General features: G+C 40.4%; 1 protein-coding gene across 2 annotated transcripts; it reads left to right on the top strand.

The window, feature by feature from the left end:
* Positions 1–2,080: 2,080 nt before the first annotated feature.
* On the top strand, positions 2,081–17,711 carry kcnip1b (Kv channel interacting protein 1 b). Of its 2 annotated transcripts, none has more exons than XM_085797534.1 (8): positions 2,081–2,258; positions 14,213–14,337; positions 15,097–15,166; positions 15,248–15,318; positions 15,422–15,529; positions 15,620–15,724; positions 16,083–16,145; positions 16,831–17,711. In XM_085797534.1, the coding sequence occupies exons 1-8, from the start codon at positions 2,171–2,173 to the stop codon at positions 16,876–16,878; spliced, it is 678 nt and encodes a 225-aa protein (XP_085653660.1). In that variant the 5' UTR covers positions 2,081–2,170; the 3' UTR covers positions 16,879–17,711. The 2 variants fall into 2 exon arrangements, with proteins under 2 accessions (XP_085653660.1, XP_085653661.1); XM_085797535.1 differs by lacking the exon at positions 2,081–2,258 and adding an exon at positions 9,725–10,112.
* The last annotated feature ends 520 nt before the right edge of the window (positions 17,712–18,231 follow it).

The following is an 18,231-nucleotide window of genomic DNA, read 5'->3' as shown; positions in this document are numbered from 1 at the left end:
GGGGAAATAAATAGAATCTATAAGCATTAAATATAGACAAGGCAGTGGATGAGGGGGAGAAAAATAGACAGAGGAAACACTGCGTCATGCTCTCCCCCGAACATTTCCTCAGTTCAGTGGAGTGAGAAACAAAAAGCTCAGGCTCCACAAGCAAACTGCAGCCTTACATAAGCTGTTAGAGTCATTTCATGATAGAGTTGACCATGTCTCTGGGTGATTGCTCTCATATGAATAGTGTATCTGCTTTAGCTGCTCTCTAGTGATGGATTGCCTGATCACCATGGTGACTGAAATGTGCATTCAGGATCACAGGAGTGGGCCCACAGTGTGATTAATATCATTACAAGAGACTCCTCTTAATTAACTCCATGGTATTTTTTATTATAAATATGATTATTTTCTTGCATTTTTCAATTAATTTCTCTCTATAAATAAACCCCAATATAGATGCACATCATAAATATTGAGATAATAACTACACCATATTGTGGAAACAAAACATTGTCTCATCCCAGCTCTGCCCTCCATTTACCTGTTTTCACCCAGAGGGCAGACTCTTGATACATACGCATCAGTGTACAGTGATTACATTTAACAATTTTGTTGATTTGGTTGTAGAATATCAACAAAAACCTAAAATATACGGACACTGTATTAATAAAAGGCCATTTTATGCGGCTGCTCTGGGACTACTGACTACACATGACAGAAAGTTTAGCAGTCTACAGCTTTTTATGTTCAGTTCAGGAGGAAGATATGTACTTATTGAACACAATTCTTTTTTTTTTTTTTTTAGTATATTTTTTTGGCTTTTCGTGCCTTTATTTGATAGGATAGTTGAGAGTGTGACAGGAAATGGGAGGCAGAGATGGGGGGAATGACATGCAGGATAGGGCCGTCTGACGCGGGACTCGAACCGGGGCCGCCTGCAGCGAGGACTATAGCCTCAACACATGGGGCGGGTGCTCTACCAACTGAGCTACACAGCGCCCCTTATTGAACACAATTCTGTGTCCTACAAAGGTGTGTTATTGCATCCTCCAAGAGGCTTTACTGTGATAATAATTTATTGTGAAATTCCATTGGCGCTGTGAACATTTGTCAGTTTAATGCATGTATTTTAATGCATTCAATTGCATTTTTTTTTATCACAGTAGGAAGAAAACACTGCGACTGTTGATGGTAACTTTAAATGTAATTGTCACAAATATCTGGGCTGCAGCCACAAACCACGGATCACCAGCTTTAACCCCACCATTCCTCTCTTTGCACCACTCTATTTGTTGGATCATGGACCCTTGCATCTGTGCAGGCTCTAAAAGAAATTGCTTCAGACAGACAGAAAGTGAGGAAGCACCGATGTAAGACAGCAGGAGGGGGGGGGGCGTCGAGTAGAGAGGGAGGGTACAGTGGTGGCTGCTGGCGTTCTCTGCAGTAACAGTTCTGCTGAGAGCACCAGAGCAGAGCTCCTGCACAGACCACCGCCGCAGGGCTCCTGCTGCAGTTCAGAGGAAAACGTCACCCAGAAATAAATACCAGAGGAAGAGTCTGACACCTCACAAGACGAAGAGCGACGGGAGAAGATACGAGAGCAGGATAGAAGGAGTGGATGAGGTTTACTGCTTTTTGTCGGACAAGCAGAACTTCAGTGCGCCCGGCTCTTCACGTCCTACTTCTGGAATCTGTTGAATAATTGATCCTTTGGCTCACTCTGGTCTGTGGGACACAACTTTGCCTTTTTAAAAGTTTGAAGACTGGATTTTTTATTTTCAATCAACATCACTATCTGTCTCTTTATTGTTTCATTGTGTGTGTGTTTTGCTTCAGTGTGTGAGCATCTCTTTCTGAGTGAAATGAAACAGAGCCAGTTAACAGGTACTCAGGTGTGGATGAGTATATGTGAACACACATTGTTTTGTTTTTAAGCTGCACTGAAAATGCTTCATTTTGCACAGGACTTACTGTTTCTTTCAGCTCCTACTTTTTTCTTCTTTAAGATGTTGCATTACAAGAACCACTGACTAGGCTCTTCTTCAAGGATATCACCATAGTAATACCTCCTGAAGGAACCTTGTGGAGACGCTTCCTAATCCACACCATTCTTTTTTTTTTTTTTTTTTTACAAATACTGGAGGAAGCGTTTTTCTCTCTGGTGAAGCTCTACCTCAGGATGGCTGGCTGTACGAGCCGCTGCAGGCAGGGGGTGCTCAAATTAATCCAGTCGCTGCAGAGATTGGTCTCAGGAACCCTCACAAAAGGTACTGTAGCTTTTTACCCTCACAATGCACTTAACGTTGCCTGCAGCACTTGGATATGCAATTACAGTTGACATTTTTTCATGTGTGCTTGATGCAACATGTTCGGAGAGATGCACCTAAAAATTCATGAATAAACCAACACACCTGTGCTCATGTGATCCACTCATGTTCTCATACAGTGCGAAAAACAACTGATGTCCCACCAAACTCAAATGGCCTTTATTTTAAAAATAAGACACGCAACTTTCATCAATAGACTGAGTTTTCTCCATGTGCACCACCACTGTTGAGTTGTCATGTATGTTGTGCAGCAGGTGCAGCCATGTGGCCAAGGTCAAGCTTGATGTTAGCGTGATCATTGTTTCCTCACAGTCCCTGAACACAACTCATTAGAAGATACCATTAATAAGGGATTACACATGGGCAGGGTGAAGCGTTCTTGGTTGGTTGGTGTGAAGAAGCCCAAACATGTGTGTCAAGAAAACATTTCCTACATTATTTCATCAGCAGGTTCAGTCAGTGGATTCATGGTGTTGATGCTAAAGTCTCTAGTCTAAGTTTCACAAAGCTGTGACAGTGGCCAACAGGGTCACTACACATGATGTAGCATCACTGCGACAAAAATATTCACCATTTAGCTAAAATATTCTGAGGCATTTTCCGCAACTCCCTCATCAGCATACAGCATTCACTATTATGTACGAACAAACACGCGTCCACCACATCACTGGTGTTTTCAAACACAGACGGTGAGCCAACAACAAAGGCTACAGTGGAATAGTCTGTAATCAGCCATATAGTAGCCCTATAATAACAGCCTTATATAGTAAGGTGGCATAAGGAACTGGTGTGGTCACCTTTAAGAACTAAATGATGAGGTCATGTTTGCGTCATCCACACACACCCCTTGGGCAACATTTGTGAGACACTCTCAGCCTCTTGCTGTGTTCATCATCTGTGTGTTAAAAGCCCTGTCTCACTCTCTCTCTCTCTCTCTCCCCATACAACCTCCCTCATCCTAAAAGTTACTTTTCACCTCAGCAGCAAAATAACAAATGCTGAGTCAGAATGCAGCTGCAAGTCCTGGACTGACGACAGGATACAATGGACTTAGACCCACACATAAATATGGCATATATAGTTTTTTGCGCACACACAGGAAAAGCCGCATTTATTGTCTCCCTCTGAGCCTTTGAACTGCAGGTCTATGCATTTTATTCTCTATATAATTTTTTTCTCTATACCATCCAAAAATGTTTAGACATTTAAGCATGTCCACTGCCAGGAAATGATTTTTTTTTTTTTTTTTTACAGAGCACCGAGCTAAAATGAAAGTAAACACTCAAAAAAACAGACACATTAGACCACAATCTCAACAAATTTATGCATAGAAAAAGTTGAATGTTTGAAAAAACCATGAAATTGAATGCAACAATCACATGCTCCCAACCTGATGCAGAAATTGCCATATTGATCAAGTGAACAAGCTCTCCCAGACAACATATGACTTGTTAACCATGATGTAGCAGAGGAGCTGTCCACTGTCCACATTTAAACTGAACATAACCTTAAAAAACACAGAACAAGACACAGTACAGAAATGTCAGCAGCTGTGCGCTAAACAGCTGACTGTACCATTCTCGAAATAAAACCTCCTACTCATGGCTGTGAGAGTTGACAATCTAGGTCATGCAAAACAGTTACAAATTTGTAATGTTTAAAAACGTAGACTGAAACTGCGTGCACCATCCATCCTTTTATATAACAGGGAAATATTCAACAGTTCCAAACCCACTTTCAGTGTAAGGAGCTCATCTTCAGTAACTTGGAAATCATCTTTAAAAGAGGGAAAGTATCGTCGGGCTAACCTCTGTCTCTCCATCATTGCTTGTAGATACCAGTAGTTTCTCCCTCTGCGTCTTCAGAGGATGAGTGGTTGATGAAATAGAGTGTGAATTCTATTGAGCGTCTTGTCTCTTGACATTGAGTCTTTGTGAATATTTACTGCCTCTCTCATAATGTTCTTTTGTGCTTTGCTGATTGCAGCTCATGACGACTGACCTTTTACTTTACTTAAGGTTAATATGTTTGTATATGTGCCACCACCCGGGTCATATCTTCATGTAATCCCATAATTAAATGTCAGAAAGTTAATTAAGATTCTTGAGTCATGACACAAAGTTATAATTTGTCTAATATGGGACCCACTGATTCCATCATTTACAGCACAGTGGGGGATTTTTTTGAAGGTTTCTGCTCAATAATGTGAATAAAATGTGGATGGCTTTTTTTATTTTTATTTCACAGTGTGAATTATACAATACCAGCTCCCCATTGTGAAATCTCACAAGGAACATACACAAAGCTTTTATATGCACATTTAAAAAGGGGTGGACACTGGAACCAACTAGAATAATGTCCCTCTGACACAGAGGCAATAAAAACTGAACATTGATGTGTTTTTTGTGTTATATTATATAATATTGTGCTCACGACATTGCTATTTTGTCCATAAATGAAAATCAATGCATAAATAAATAATGTTTATGAGGTATAGAATGCCAGGAATCACTACTAATCTTCTCAAGGATAAACTAAAATGACAAGTTTATGCATAATATGTATGAATAAAGGCCTGATCCATTATTTTTGCTCGACATAAATTTGAGGAGTGCATACATAATTGAAGAGTGTAAGTTGGTGGAGGATGATTTTCAACCAAAATATCATTCACATCTGGAGCTGCAGAGTATGAACATTTCTAAGCCTGATGAAATTATATGAGTTTTGTGTAATTTGTGTTCAATTTTGACTTTTAACAGGACATAGATGGTGCCTTTAATCTGTTAAAAGTTTGTTCTTAACAAAATTATATATGTGGTTACATACTGTAATCGACAGTATTGTACAGTATGTGCGATGAAAACAAGAGCATAGTATCTGAGTCCAAGAACTGAAAGAAGAGTTGATCTCACCCTGTAGGTTTACAGTATGCGTGACATAGTCTTTATTATTTCATCATGGCTGTGGTTGTGTTTCAAATGGAAACCCTTTTCTGCACAATTTACTCATAATCGTGTCTCAGAGCATCATATAGTGCAGATATAGTAGCAGAGGACCAGCAGCGATCATATGCATGGGAGAAGATGTGAAAATGTGCATATTCAGCTTCAAGCACGCAACAATGTCAGGTAGACTGACAAATGCAAGTCCCCAAGTCTCCAGCACACAAGTATCGCCAGTAGTTGGCTTTATTACGCATATTTGCCTGCACACACTCATATACATAGTGACATGAACCATAAAGCTCTGCTTGTTCACCTTTAAAATGCACTCCTTACCAACTCAGCAGCATCTACTGTGGATTCATTTTCAGACATTTAACATTGTGAGCCTGAGCAGCAGAGCTTAAGAAGCATGTGGGGGTGATGGGCCTCAGGCCTTACGTTGGCTGAACTCGCTCTTATTCTTAGGTCCCTACAGCATTTACACTCATCCATATTCTTTTTTTCCCACGCTGTTGATTTGTTGTGTAAGACTGCAAACAAAATGAGAAACCCAAAGATCTGTTCTCCACAACAAACTGGAGAAACAGGAAAACATATTTTAATATGTTAAAATTTGCAACAAGAAACAGCTCAGTTTCTTTATAGTGTTTAGAGTCTCTGGTTTCATTCACAGATAATGTAGCTGTTTCCCTGGAAGACAGTGCGACTTATCTTAGACAGCTTTTTCATATGTGCTTTATTTTGCATTTACATTCATGTCATTTAGAAATTCAACATTTGTAAATATATTACATTTGCGTCTGAGTCCCCTCCAATACTTCGTCCCTGATTATGAATATCCATTCATCCCATATTCCAAATTACCAACAGTAATTTTAAACAACTTGAGCTTTACTGATTATGCACCACAGGAGGTTCCAAGCTGGGTTTTCCTTGAGGATATTATTTCCTCATTAAAAACAGCAGCCAAGTGAAAAAAGTTAGAGCAGTGTAATGTTTCCGCATGCTGGCTGAGATATACACTTTTTCTTATTTATATACTGTACACCATCTTTGGTTTAAACCCCGGTGCAACTGGAAACAGCAGGAGTGCAGGTGAAGACAGAAACTCACACTGCACCTGTCTCTCTCTATTAGAAGTCACATGTGTCCTCTGAGTGCATAACCTTGCAGCAAGAGTCACTTCCTCCCACACTGCAGGGACAGTTGGAGCATGATGCTCTGCTTCGACCCAAACTATGTCAGAATTACCCAGCATTCCCCTGAATTTGTGGATTTTCCCTCTTCTGTCCTGTCCTTTCATTCTCTCTCTTGTGTTCTGCAGCTGTAACGCAACCTGACAGCGTGTGTCTCCGCTTTTAATTTTTTACATCACCTCACTACACACTTTTATGTAACCACGTTTGTCTAGATTTATTTTTATCTCGTCTCCTCTCTCTCTCTCTGAATTTCAATCTCCATGTTAATTCTCTCCACCCTCATTGCTTCACTGTCTGATATAAATGTACATAATCCCCCCTTGACACATAGTATATTATACAATGAGTCATGATGGCTGAGTGATGTGTGACTGTGTATTATAGAGTATGACCAGATCTGCCTACATGTTTATATGTTGCTTTACTTTGTTTTTAATTTCCTCCCATGTTGTAAACCTAAAATGTCCTGGCACTGGTGTCTCAGGCTGCTGGTGTAATGATGTACCCTTGTGCTCTGCTGCCACCTGTTGTTCAAAGAAAAGCACCACATGCTCTGTGTGCTAACCAGATGCTTTTCAGCCGAATCGTCTGTAGTTACTTCACAGTATTTGCTCACTTTGTTCTTTCAGAGTATGCCTCCTTTTATTATTGTGTGCTCTAAATGTAATCCACTCCAGCAGACAGAGCCACCTGTGCGTTTTCCCATGGGAGCATTTGAATTGTTTGCATTGAGGAAATTGCTCTGTGGAGTGTGTGTTAAGAGCATGTTTGTGTGACTGAGCAAAGTGCAAAAGAGAGCGGAACCACAGGCTCTGCACTTTGGTGACATTTAACTTACGGTATACATTAATATCAAATTTTAAAATTAGACAAACACAAAAGAAAAAGGTACATTCTATGTATTATTGTATTTTCATACATAATTAAATAGATCTAAATAGTCTCATACTGATATACTGTGTCATGCCTATAACTTTAAATCATCAGAATATTTCTTATTTATGGTGACAAGTCAAAAAAGTGCACATTTTCTCTGATAGCTTTACAGTTAATGAGCTTTCCCGAAATTATGGAGCCACAAAAAGTAGTAATCCAGATCCTGTGGCCTCTTTTTCCTCTCTTAGTTAGTTTCCTAAGCACATTTGTATTTCTAATATGAAGTTCATGTAGGTGAAGGACTAATGCAAACTTTTGACCAAACTAGTGAATCTTGACCAACCATAGGCAAAGAGGTATGTGAGTGACACTTGCAAATCAAATGTTCGCTGATTTCGTTTAGACTTTGACTTTTCTTATCATTATTATTTTCAATAGTTCACTTCCTCTGCAGCACATATAGCGACTGGTGAGTCCCATCAGCTGGTGGGGAGCTGACTTATGTAGATCATGATCTGGTGAAAAGATAATGAAGAGATTATGAAGTCGGACTGCAGTGCAGTGTCCTTGGTGCTTGTCAGAGTGCCGGCTGATACATGGTGCAGAAAGGCTCCAGATGGCAAACATCTGTCACAGGGATCACATCGGGTTACTTATAGTTATCTGAAGACTTAACTCTCCATCTGCAAGTGTTTGTGTGTGTTGGTGTATCTGGAGGCTTAGATCTATTTGAAGAGGGTTTTTTTTAAAACAGCTGCGCTATGAACCCCTTTTACTCGTGCTTCCCTGTGCTTCCTTAAATGGAGTCACTATGAGGATTTTTTCCTGGAAGTAAAAGTAATGAATTATGCATTCATTTTGGGGGGGATGCTTGGAAATCACTGCCTAAGATGCATGTGTGTGTTAAATAATAATTTTAATTTTTTTTTTGGTGTGATTATATTTGAATGGAGGCACAAATGGGACAAAAAAGGGGAAAAGAGCTGCAAGGAAAAGGTGGAAGACTTAGCGTAAGAGAGGTGTATATTTATTAGAATTATGCATGACTTTATGTTTAATTAATTAGTGCATGTTAAGTTCTTACCTCAGCTCCAACTTGGTGGTAATCACATGATTGCCCTCAGCATACTGAACACACACACATTCATATTGTGCTTCTATTCACAAACACACACACAGCAGTGATTAGTTTTCAAGGCTTATGTAACTTTTGGAGAATAGGTATTCGTTTTATGAATGACTCCAGAGTAACTCATGATATTCTATGTTGTGTACCTGGTTATTGCCTCAGTACTCTGTTCACATGGTTTTTGCTGGATGTAAGGAGCACTCGAAAGGGGTGGGAGGCAACTTTCAAGAAATAAGGAAGCTGAAACAGCATCGGAAAAATGGCAGTGCATGAATTTTTTAAACCAAGAGAGGTTTTCACATATACACAAGGACAGAGTGAGGCAGAGAAAAAGCATTTACATTTTTCTGGTCTGAAGCCGGTGGAATATTCAAAAGCCATTCACATTTCCTGTATTCTGCTAAATATCTCTACATATCTCACACAGAGCAAAGTAGCTGCTTTTAAATCGTCTTAACCTGCTTTTAACCTTTGTGAATTTAAATTCTTGACACCCTCAGAGAAACTCTGCAGTTACACGTCAAATAGCAGCGCTCAGGAGAGTCCTGCGTGAGATACAGTTTCTCTCATTAGCTGCTTTTCACCGTGGAGAGTTATTACGTTTTAAACACTTATAAACCTTCCTTCACTTCTGCATCCAACAGCTCTGTGTGATTTTCAACACTCAGCACATGTAGGGAAATAAACATGACTCACTCCCACACAGCTTTCCTCCCCCAGTGCACACGCTCTAATTTTCTTAAATTGAAGCTGATGAATATTCATTGACAACATTAAACACTCTAATGTTCTTGTTTGTACCACAGTACAAAAAAAGAGAGAGAGAGAATGAAAGAGTAATTCTCTGTTGTCTAAATTAGAGTAAGAGAGTGGGGGGAAAATGGTGGAAGGAGAGGGAGAGATGCAGCCCTCACAGCGATGAATCTATAAATCTGCATACGTATTCTTATGGTACACACTGTGCCTCATGAAGCAGAGAAGTAATATGGAGTTATAATGGCCCATTGGACTGTGATGCATTAGTGTATCTTTGTGTTTTTGTGTGTCTGTGCGCATGTAGTTGTGTTAATGTCAATATAAAGACGAATAGTAAGAATAAAAGTAAGAATACAGAGCTGAGATGTGCAGTAGTGCACTGAGATGTGTCTTTGTGGCTGTCAGTGAATGTCCTTCACCTGCTCCCATCCACCTGTCAGTGGTGTGATTAGTGAGTACTGAATCAGTTACAAGCACTCTACAATAAGACGAGGCAATGAGCAGGCAGGGAACCAGAAAGAGGGGGAAAGGCTGACAGATGAGTGGAGTGAGGCTGAGAGCAGAGGGAGTGGCGAGGGAAGGCAGGAGCAGCTCATGTGTGTTTGGAGACAGAGATCAGAAATCCATGAGAATCAGCTGAATGAAGAGAGCCTTCCCACAGTGCCACGTCTCTAACCAGTGAGAAGACAGAACCGGGGCAAAGCCCCTTTAAGATACAGAGCTGCGGAGGCAGATACAGACTGCGCGACAGGGCAACAAAATCGTGAAATTGCAAGCGGACTATCACTCTCTGGGTTGTTTGGCCAGGCTGGTTTCCACGGTGACAACATGGGTGCAGTGGTGGGCACTTTGACCATGCAAACCAAGCAGAGAAGACCATCCAGAGGTACGTCAACATTAGTCAGAGAGAGACGGAGAAGGAGACAAAAGAGCAACGTAAAGATATAACAGAGAGAGAGAGGAAGAGAGCAGAGCAACCACCTCAACAAAGGGAAAGAAAGAAAACATCTTCATTATAAACTGTTTTAATTCATAACAAATGTTTGTGTTTGCTATTTTCTATGTGTTGCACATTTAAAATCAGCAAAAGCATGTTCATGTTTATGTTTACCATATTCCTGCTGAGTGAAACCCTGAACAAGGAAGTCGGTGAGAAAACTGCAAAAACGGAGAGATGATCTAACAAATGGTACAAAACAGCATGTAAATGTTAAGTGCAACAACCAATTGCATTTTAGCTCTTTATAGGAAAATGTAAAAATATACAGTATATTCAAACAATAGGCAGCAGAGTTGTGAGGAATGAGACACTCTGCTGTTGCTGAGGTGTGAGCAACAACACATGTGCTGTGGTCATGATGGAGAGATTACAGCATACCATGGGGTCGGATGTCCTTGAAAACAACTAGAGAGCAAAATCACTGTCCCTGACCATGTGATTATGTGTGTTTCTGTGTGTTTCTGTGTGTGTGCGTGTATGTGTGTGTATGTGTGAGTTTGTGTGTGCAGTGGTGGTGGTTGTGGTGCCTGTTGGATGTGTGAGTGAGAAAAGCGAAAGAGGGGATCAGATGAGAGCATGTGAATTAACACGCAGCTCACATATCATACCTCCTTTGGCCGTATGCTTCAGAAGCCCGTTGTCATGGAGACTGGGTTGTAGGGGCATGAGAGGAGTGTGTGAACTGAATGTGATTCAATACCCAGTCAGGAAGAGTGATGAATTTACAGTACAGGCGCATGAGATTGAAATAAAATGGATGAAGTATCAAGCGAAGCAATTACTCTCTGACAGCAGAGGTAACCTCACAAGATGAGGCCGATGCTGTGGCTTCGTTTTCATTCATTCTTGTCCTGATAAAAAGCTTTTCAAAAAGCTACTGGGGAATAAAATGCACAGGGGTCAACCTGCTTTTTCCATTAAGGTTTGTGTTGTGTCTCAAACTGTGGAGAGGTGAAATGAGATAAGACAAGATAGAAGATCCCCAGGAGGGGAAATAAGCATTACAGCAGCACAACAGAGAGGGCAGAGGTGGGTCAAAGGATGACACAAATGAAATGCGTTAGGGTTAGAGGGCTACATACATACAAGTCTGTACAACATCTGGATGCTATGATGGATGCTATGCACAGTCTTTAGCATAAAGACCAGAAACACATTGGAACAGCTACTGTATCTTTGCTCTGTCAACATATTGAGTGTGTTGTTGTCATTGTGAGGTTATGAGGCAGCCTGAGATAAATCTCTGATTTGTGACACCTGGCAACATAAAAAAAGCTCAAAAACTTCATTTGCAGTTTGTCAGTGAGCTTAAGACATATACATGGATGTATGTTACCTTATATAAAGCTCCCAGCTGCTCAGACATGACAGTGATGCCAATCTCCTTGTGTGTATTTGTTTAAATTGGTGAAGGAGCATATTTCTGAGACAGAGGCATCAAGAGGACAATGTAGAAGTTTTTACAATAATGTGAAGCCACAGGCAAATCTGTGATGATGAGTGCTGTGACAGACACACACACACACACACACTTTGTTACCTTGGCTTCAGTATGTAACACTCTGCTCCCAATACATGCTGATATTTGTGCAGAGCAGCTGTTGCATCACTTACAGCCAGACTGCTGCATTACATATCAGCATCATTATCAAACACTGGGAATGGTGGCAGAGAGTCTGCAGCATATCCGTCTCAACCTCGGAGGAGTGAACCCCCTTAGGTCTAATGTTGTAATCATGATGTTCCCATTTTCTCATCATTCTTCTGAGATCAATACCTTTGTTGTTCATATGCTCAAACATATTGTGTAATCCTATTTTGCCATGTGTTGTTCTCTCCTTTTTTTTCTCTTCACACTCTGTCACCTTCCTCTTCCTCTCGTCCCAGTTCTCCATGTCTCACTCTTCCTCTGATCAACACCCCTGCCTGTTTCCTCTTCTCACCTTCATTTGACTTAATCTGTTTCTGATCACACTGTTTAGATTAAAGAGACCCTTGAACAACACACACACACATGCGTGCAGCAACACAGCGTCTTGGTTGTTTGGTTGATGTGCGATTGTGAGGTTTTTTAAAAAGAGAAAATTGTTTTTATTTCTCTTTTTTGTATATGGTCACCCTGTGTACCCACAACTGCTCACATTAATCATAGCTGTCCATCTCCATGACAACAGCAGTCAGGGAGATCGCAACAGGAGCTCAGAGGAAGATGGAGAAAAGATTGAAGGAAAGCAAGACATGTCTATTTATGAACAAATGATCACAGACATTGTTACTGTAGAGATTTCACACTGTTTCACTGTGGGGGTTGTATTTACAGTAGTACGAATGTTAGGGATGCGTATTGTTTTATATTTTTATTTTTATTTTATTTTTTACATAGCCTATATACATGTAGCCTATATATTGTTTATGATTTTAAGAAACCCTTGGAGGATTGTTCTAGTGCAGTGGTTAATGGGCATCTGAAAAAATAAATGCATTTCAGAATCCATAGGTTTAAATGGCTGCTATTGTATCCCTCTGTTTATGGTTTACCATGCACAGTATGTGGATGATATTTTTCAAATTATGACTTCATTATGTCTAATTACTCCAAAGAACAAAGCCGTAGCTTCAGAATTATTGTGTCTAATCTATTGTTCATGTGCAGACGTTATTGAGTTATTTGATCATACTGAGGGAACCCAGCTGCTGTTCTGATGGTTGAGAGAATTACGCACACACAGACTGGATCAGAAAATGTCATAAATAACAAAGAGGATCCAAATAAAGATGAATTCAAAGATTAAAGCAAGAAGCATGTGTTCATCTACAAAGGAGCAATTGCAGCCAATTAGATCTCCTTGCTGCTTCTGGGAACTGCCAGAGAGTGGATGACCAGCAGGATAATTGACAAGAAATTGAAATGAGGATAACCTCTGTCAGATGATGCATGATTCAAGATACTGTTTCAGCACTATGGGGATTAATCCTGACACCTCTGATAAATGGGTTGAAATGAATGAGTCATCACCACTCTCCAAAAAGCAGGAGTAGCCTATTATACTCAATTTAATCTCCTTTTCTTAAAGGCTGACTGAGCCTGTTGATGCTGACACAGCTACAGTGAAGCTCTCTTTGACATATTGTATATGTGTATCGAATCATTGATATATTGCTGATCAGCTCTCAATTAGGAATTAAAATGGTTTGGATTTTTTTTTTTTTAATAATTCATAGAACGTATAATATAATCATGAAAATCAAAAATGTATTGCTTTCACAGTATCTCAGAGCCCAGCTGGGATATAAAAGTAAGCATGTAAGTCACAGAGGCCACTGTGGGTAAATATGGTGTCCTGCCACATCGATACAAGGCCCCAGACTTCAGATTTCATTTCCACACCATTTGTTCAAACAATCTGCTGCTGCCAGTGAACACGACACTGGCAGACAGCGCTTGTGTGGCTGTCTCCTCTTGGATATTTGCTCATATTTGTGAACTCAGTGGTGTGTGGATTGTGTGCACAGTCGGATGTCGGGATGTTAGAATTGCCCCTGCGGCTGGAGACAGTCACGGTGACAAACCCTTGCCCACAGCAGAACCAGAGCTCCTCACATCATTAAGCACCATCCTCCTCTACAGGCCCCCGATACTCAGCACCATGTTGCCATTAATAAAGTCCCTCAAGTGTCTGAGGGGGAATCTATTTGTCAAGTACACGTGGTTCTTCTCAGATCTGTCTTTTTTTCTCTTTCTATCTCTTTGTGAGTCTTATTCTTCTCCTGCTTCACTTGCTACCTCCGTAAGCACTCTTTTCTGCTGCCTAATCAGATTCTTGACATGTTTCCTGCCGACTTAACATTCTCAAGCTTCGCTGAGTTGTCTCTTCCCTGTGTGTTTCAGTTTTCATACTTCTAAAGATCGGAATGAGCATGTGTTAAACAGGGCTTACAGAGGTCTTGACATGATCATCTCCCCCTCATTCTCATCCTCCCTGTAGATAAAACGGATGATGAGCTGGAGATGACGACGGTGTGCCACAGGCCGGAGGGTCTTGACCAACTGGAGGCCCAGACTAACTTCACCAAACAGGAGCTGCAGATCCTCTACCGTGGTTTCAAGAATGTAATTACACATTTTCTGATTTTATTACGACATTAAGTTGTAGTACATTGCACAGCAAATGCAGGAGGGCAAGTCTTCATAGTTTTGCATACATTTGGCCATAAACTTAAGTATCAGACAAAAACATAATGGCAGTGTTGTGGGATTGCAAATAGAATTCAACCACACATGAATGTCTGTTTCGTGTCATTTAATAGTAATCCAGCTGGTACTTGTAGAGATATCTCTGTCTAGACCAAATTTAAATGTACAGAGCCATAGCCACTGTGTGTGGGGCTTGTACATCCCAAACTAAACACCTCATGAACCAGGAAGCTCTTGATTCTCTAGGAAAGGTAAAATCAACAAGTTAGCTTATTGAAAAAAACAACAAAAAAACCAACAACATTAAAGCAGAAGTAAGCTATCCGGTCATTTTGGCTAACTTCTTGTCAGCCGATGGAGTTAGCAGTCCCCGCCCTCGTCCCTACGTCACCACATTCACGCGCATCCCTTGGCTGCACACACAGAGAGGACTGCCCCTTTATGCCATTCTCTCTCCTCATTGGTTAAAGGTTGTAGGATACAAGGAAAGTTTTCTCCTCGGCTTACAGCAGAGCAGAGTGACTGACAGACCCGTGTTTCAGACCAAACACTCTATATAAGTGATTGCTGTCGGAAGATATAACTATTTAAGACTTATATTAACACAAACATTCCGCTTACTTCTGCTTTAAGATCACTGAGCAGAGTTACTATTGGTCATCTTTTCTATCACAGGAATGTCCGAGCGGAGTGGTGAATGAGGAGACATTCAAGCATATCTACGCACAGTTCTTCCCTCATGGGGGTAAGTCTCACTCGCATTGCTCTGTGATGCTTCACGTTAAAAATTAAAACCCTGACACCTTTGTATTTTTGTATGTTTCAGATGCAAGCATGTACGCACATTATCTTTTCAATGCATTTGACACCACAAATAACGGCTCCATTAAGTTTAAGGTAAGAATGAATCCTTCGTAAATTCAATAATTTAAGATATGGCTTCAGTTATTTCCAGAATCTGATTCTATCCTGTGTCTCTATCCTCTTCTGTTGCTGTTAGGACTTTGTGGTGGGCTTGTCTATACTGCTGCGGGGGACTCTGAGGGAAAAGCTCGAGTGGACATTTCACCTGTATGACATTAACAGAGACGGATACATAAATAGAGAGGTGAGGCTGTGCTGTCATGAATTACACACTGTAGCTTTCTGATGAGTCTGACAGTTTATGTCAATGTGAATACATCTGCTTTACTTTCAGGAAATGACTGAGATCGTGAGAGCCATTTATGACATGATGGGAAAATACACTTACCCTGCACTAAAGGGAGATGTCCCACAGCAGCATGTGGATGCCTTTTTTAAGGTTAGCTATAAAGTTAATATGGAATTAACGTTAGAGTCAAACATTTCTGTTAACTGTGACAGGTGACTGATTTTAAAGCCATTATGTTTGCACAGCTGGTAGCTTATACTGTCTCTCATCACAGTCAAGTAGCTTCCCAAATGAAACTCTCAGGCTTTATTGAGGCACATTCTACAAGTTCTCAGATAAGGCCGATAAACTTTTATATCAATAACAATCCCAGCCTCTGTGGCCCATGGCAACTTTCAAACAGTTATTCTTGTAACTTTTTGCAGTTTCCTATTAACACATTGCCATCATAACTGAATACTGTAATTTGACTTTAGCACAGATTCACATAATGTTCTGTTTTTCACAGAAAATGGATAAAAACAAAGATGGAGTGGTGACTTTGGAAGAGTTTGTTATTGCCTGTCAGGAGGTAAGTACTGCCTTATGCATCCGATATTGTCTCCAATTCTTCTGTAATACCAAGGTGGAAATGTGAGACATGGGAATATTCATGCTGCCAATATATACAGTACATGAAAATGGGTGTATAAAAAAAAGGTTACACTGAGAAATTATCCCATACTCAAACACATTTATAGAAAAATATATTTTTTTAAGATTAAAAGAAAGAGGTTCATTCTACAGCTTTAGAAACAGTATATGTTACAAAATAATCTAGTCAGGTCAAAGGTCAAGTTACCAGCCATCACACCTCATGGTCTTCATTAAGTGAATGGAGCATAATTCACTAGAGCTTCCACTCTTTCACCCACACAGAGGGTTGAGGTACTTAATGAAGAACCTGAGAGGCAATCAAAAACACAGAAATCTAGACAATGCAGATGTGAATTTAAAAACCCAAACTAAAACAGTGAATATCTTGATATTTGCAAGTCTAATTTTGAATAAATGAGGCCATACATATGCAAGCATCAAAACATTAACACCTCCTCCAGAAACGCTGTTTAATGATCAAAGGCAAATTAATTACTGTGTCTTAAGTGTCTTCATGCAGATTATGCATCAGGCCTGACTGTACAGTAATATATATATATATATATACTATAGCGCTGGTTAATTCCATTATTCTGCCATGATTGCTTTTCTCTCCACAGGATGAAACCATGATGAGATCCATGCAGCTGTTTGAAAACGTGATGTAGGACAAGAAGAGGAGACGGAGACCAAGACGTGGAAAACCAGAGGGCTTGGTGTGAGTGTGTGTGTGTGGATGCATATGTGCAATACATCCAGTCTCTCCTCCTCTCCCCATTTTATCCAGCTGTGCTCTGGAAGCAACCAGACACCCCCACAAAGACTTTAATGAAGGGACTGGACTGGAGTGCTTTTAGCCTTCCTGTGGAGTTTCACAGCCCGACACAATACAAAGTGACTGATAGGAGAGACTTGGACAAAGACACACTACTCGCCCGTTAAAGATAAAGATGCTCCAGCATTACAAGGCTGCTCCCAACCAATGAAGAGCTATTTGTCCAACCAGCGCAACTATTTTTTTTCTTTCTTTCCCAAAACATGTTCTGTTTTGCCAAACCATATTTGCATGCTTTTGCAAGAGCTTTTTAATTTTTCTCAAAACTTTGTTAGATTTGCTTTGGGACTACTTCTCTATTTATCTCATGCATCTAGTGGCGGATGGATATGCCATATTTCAAACGTCCTGTATTGGTTAGAGTTTCGCAGTGACCCTGGCTCCTGTACTTTTGCCTTGACCTGGCTGTTGCTTGCCTGCTGAGTCAATCTGATGTTTGTTTAATGTGTGTCTGATGCTTTCAGTATAGAAAGTCAAACAACTTTGAAACCACACTCTTCATGAGTCTTAAACTGTATGCGTGCGTATGTTAGCCTGTCTCTCTGTCTTTGTTGGAAATTAGGCTTTAGTGAAAAGAAAGAAAGAAATGGATCCATTCTTCTGTATTTTCACCTGCTGTTTTGCTTCTTGTGGTCAAGTCAGTGTGTTGTCAAAAATGTTTTAAAAGACGTATTGTGAAAAATGTGAAAAATTTTGGACTTCATGATGAAGTGCTAAATGAAGACATCTGATCATAAAAATCAGTATCTTAATTTGCACATGTTGTCCAGGTGTGACTTAAAGACAATAAAATACTGGTACGGTGTGACCACACTGATCTCTGTTAGAAAAGCAGTCAGGTGTCAGTTGCTCAGCTCAAAATGTCGATGAAAGCCTGGTTTGAGAAAGTCTCTGATAATCTTGCAGGGAAACACGACTGAATGTGACATTGTGATGACACTGGGGACAGCTCCATCTGTGCAAGTGAACATATGGCACTGCCTTCTCCATCCCAACCAAATCTGTGATGTCACCCCCATGTACAGGTACAGACTGCAGATGTTGTTCTGTCAGCGTGTTTGAAAGCCCCACCATAATAGGAAACTCACTATGGCTATAGCCTGTTAGTCTAAGCACTGAAATATTAATCACTGTTCTTTTGGCCATCAAGGGAGCAGCTCTTTGCTGTACGGTACATCTGTGTGAC

The sequence above is a fragment of the Trachurus japonicus genome, chromosome 14, assembly GCF_045865225.1.
Source record: "Trachurus japonicus isolate A0001 chromosome 14, Traja_1.0".
Classification (NCBI taxonomy): Eukaryota; Metazoa; Chordata; class Actinopteri; order Carangiformes; family Carangidae; genus Trachurus; species Trachurus japonicus.
Note: the sequence above shows the minus strand (reverse complement) of the source record. Positions and strands in the feature narration are given on the sequence as shown.

What these genes read in the sequence shown, in the direction of transcription:
- kcnip1b (XM_085797534.1), top strand. Translation starts at nt 2,171, where the DNA reads ATGGCTGGCTGTACGAGCCGCTGCAGGCAGGGGGTGCTCAAATTAATC. An exon ending in CTCAGGAACCCTCACAAAAG is followed by an intron (nt 2,259 to 14,212) that starts GTACTGTAGCTT and finishes TCCTCCCTGTAG; the next exon opens with ATAAAACGGATGATGAGCTG. An exon ending in TCTACCGTGGTTTCAAGAAT is followed by an intron (nt 14,338 to 15,096) that starts GTAATTACACAT and finishes TTTCTATCACAG; the next exon opens with GAATGTCCGAGCGGAGTGGT.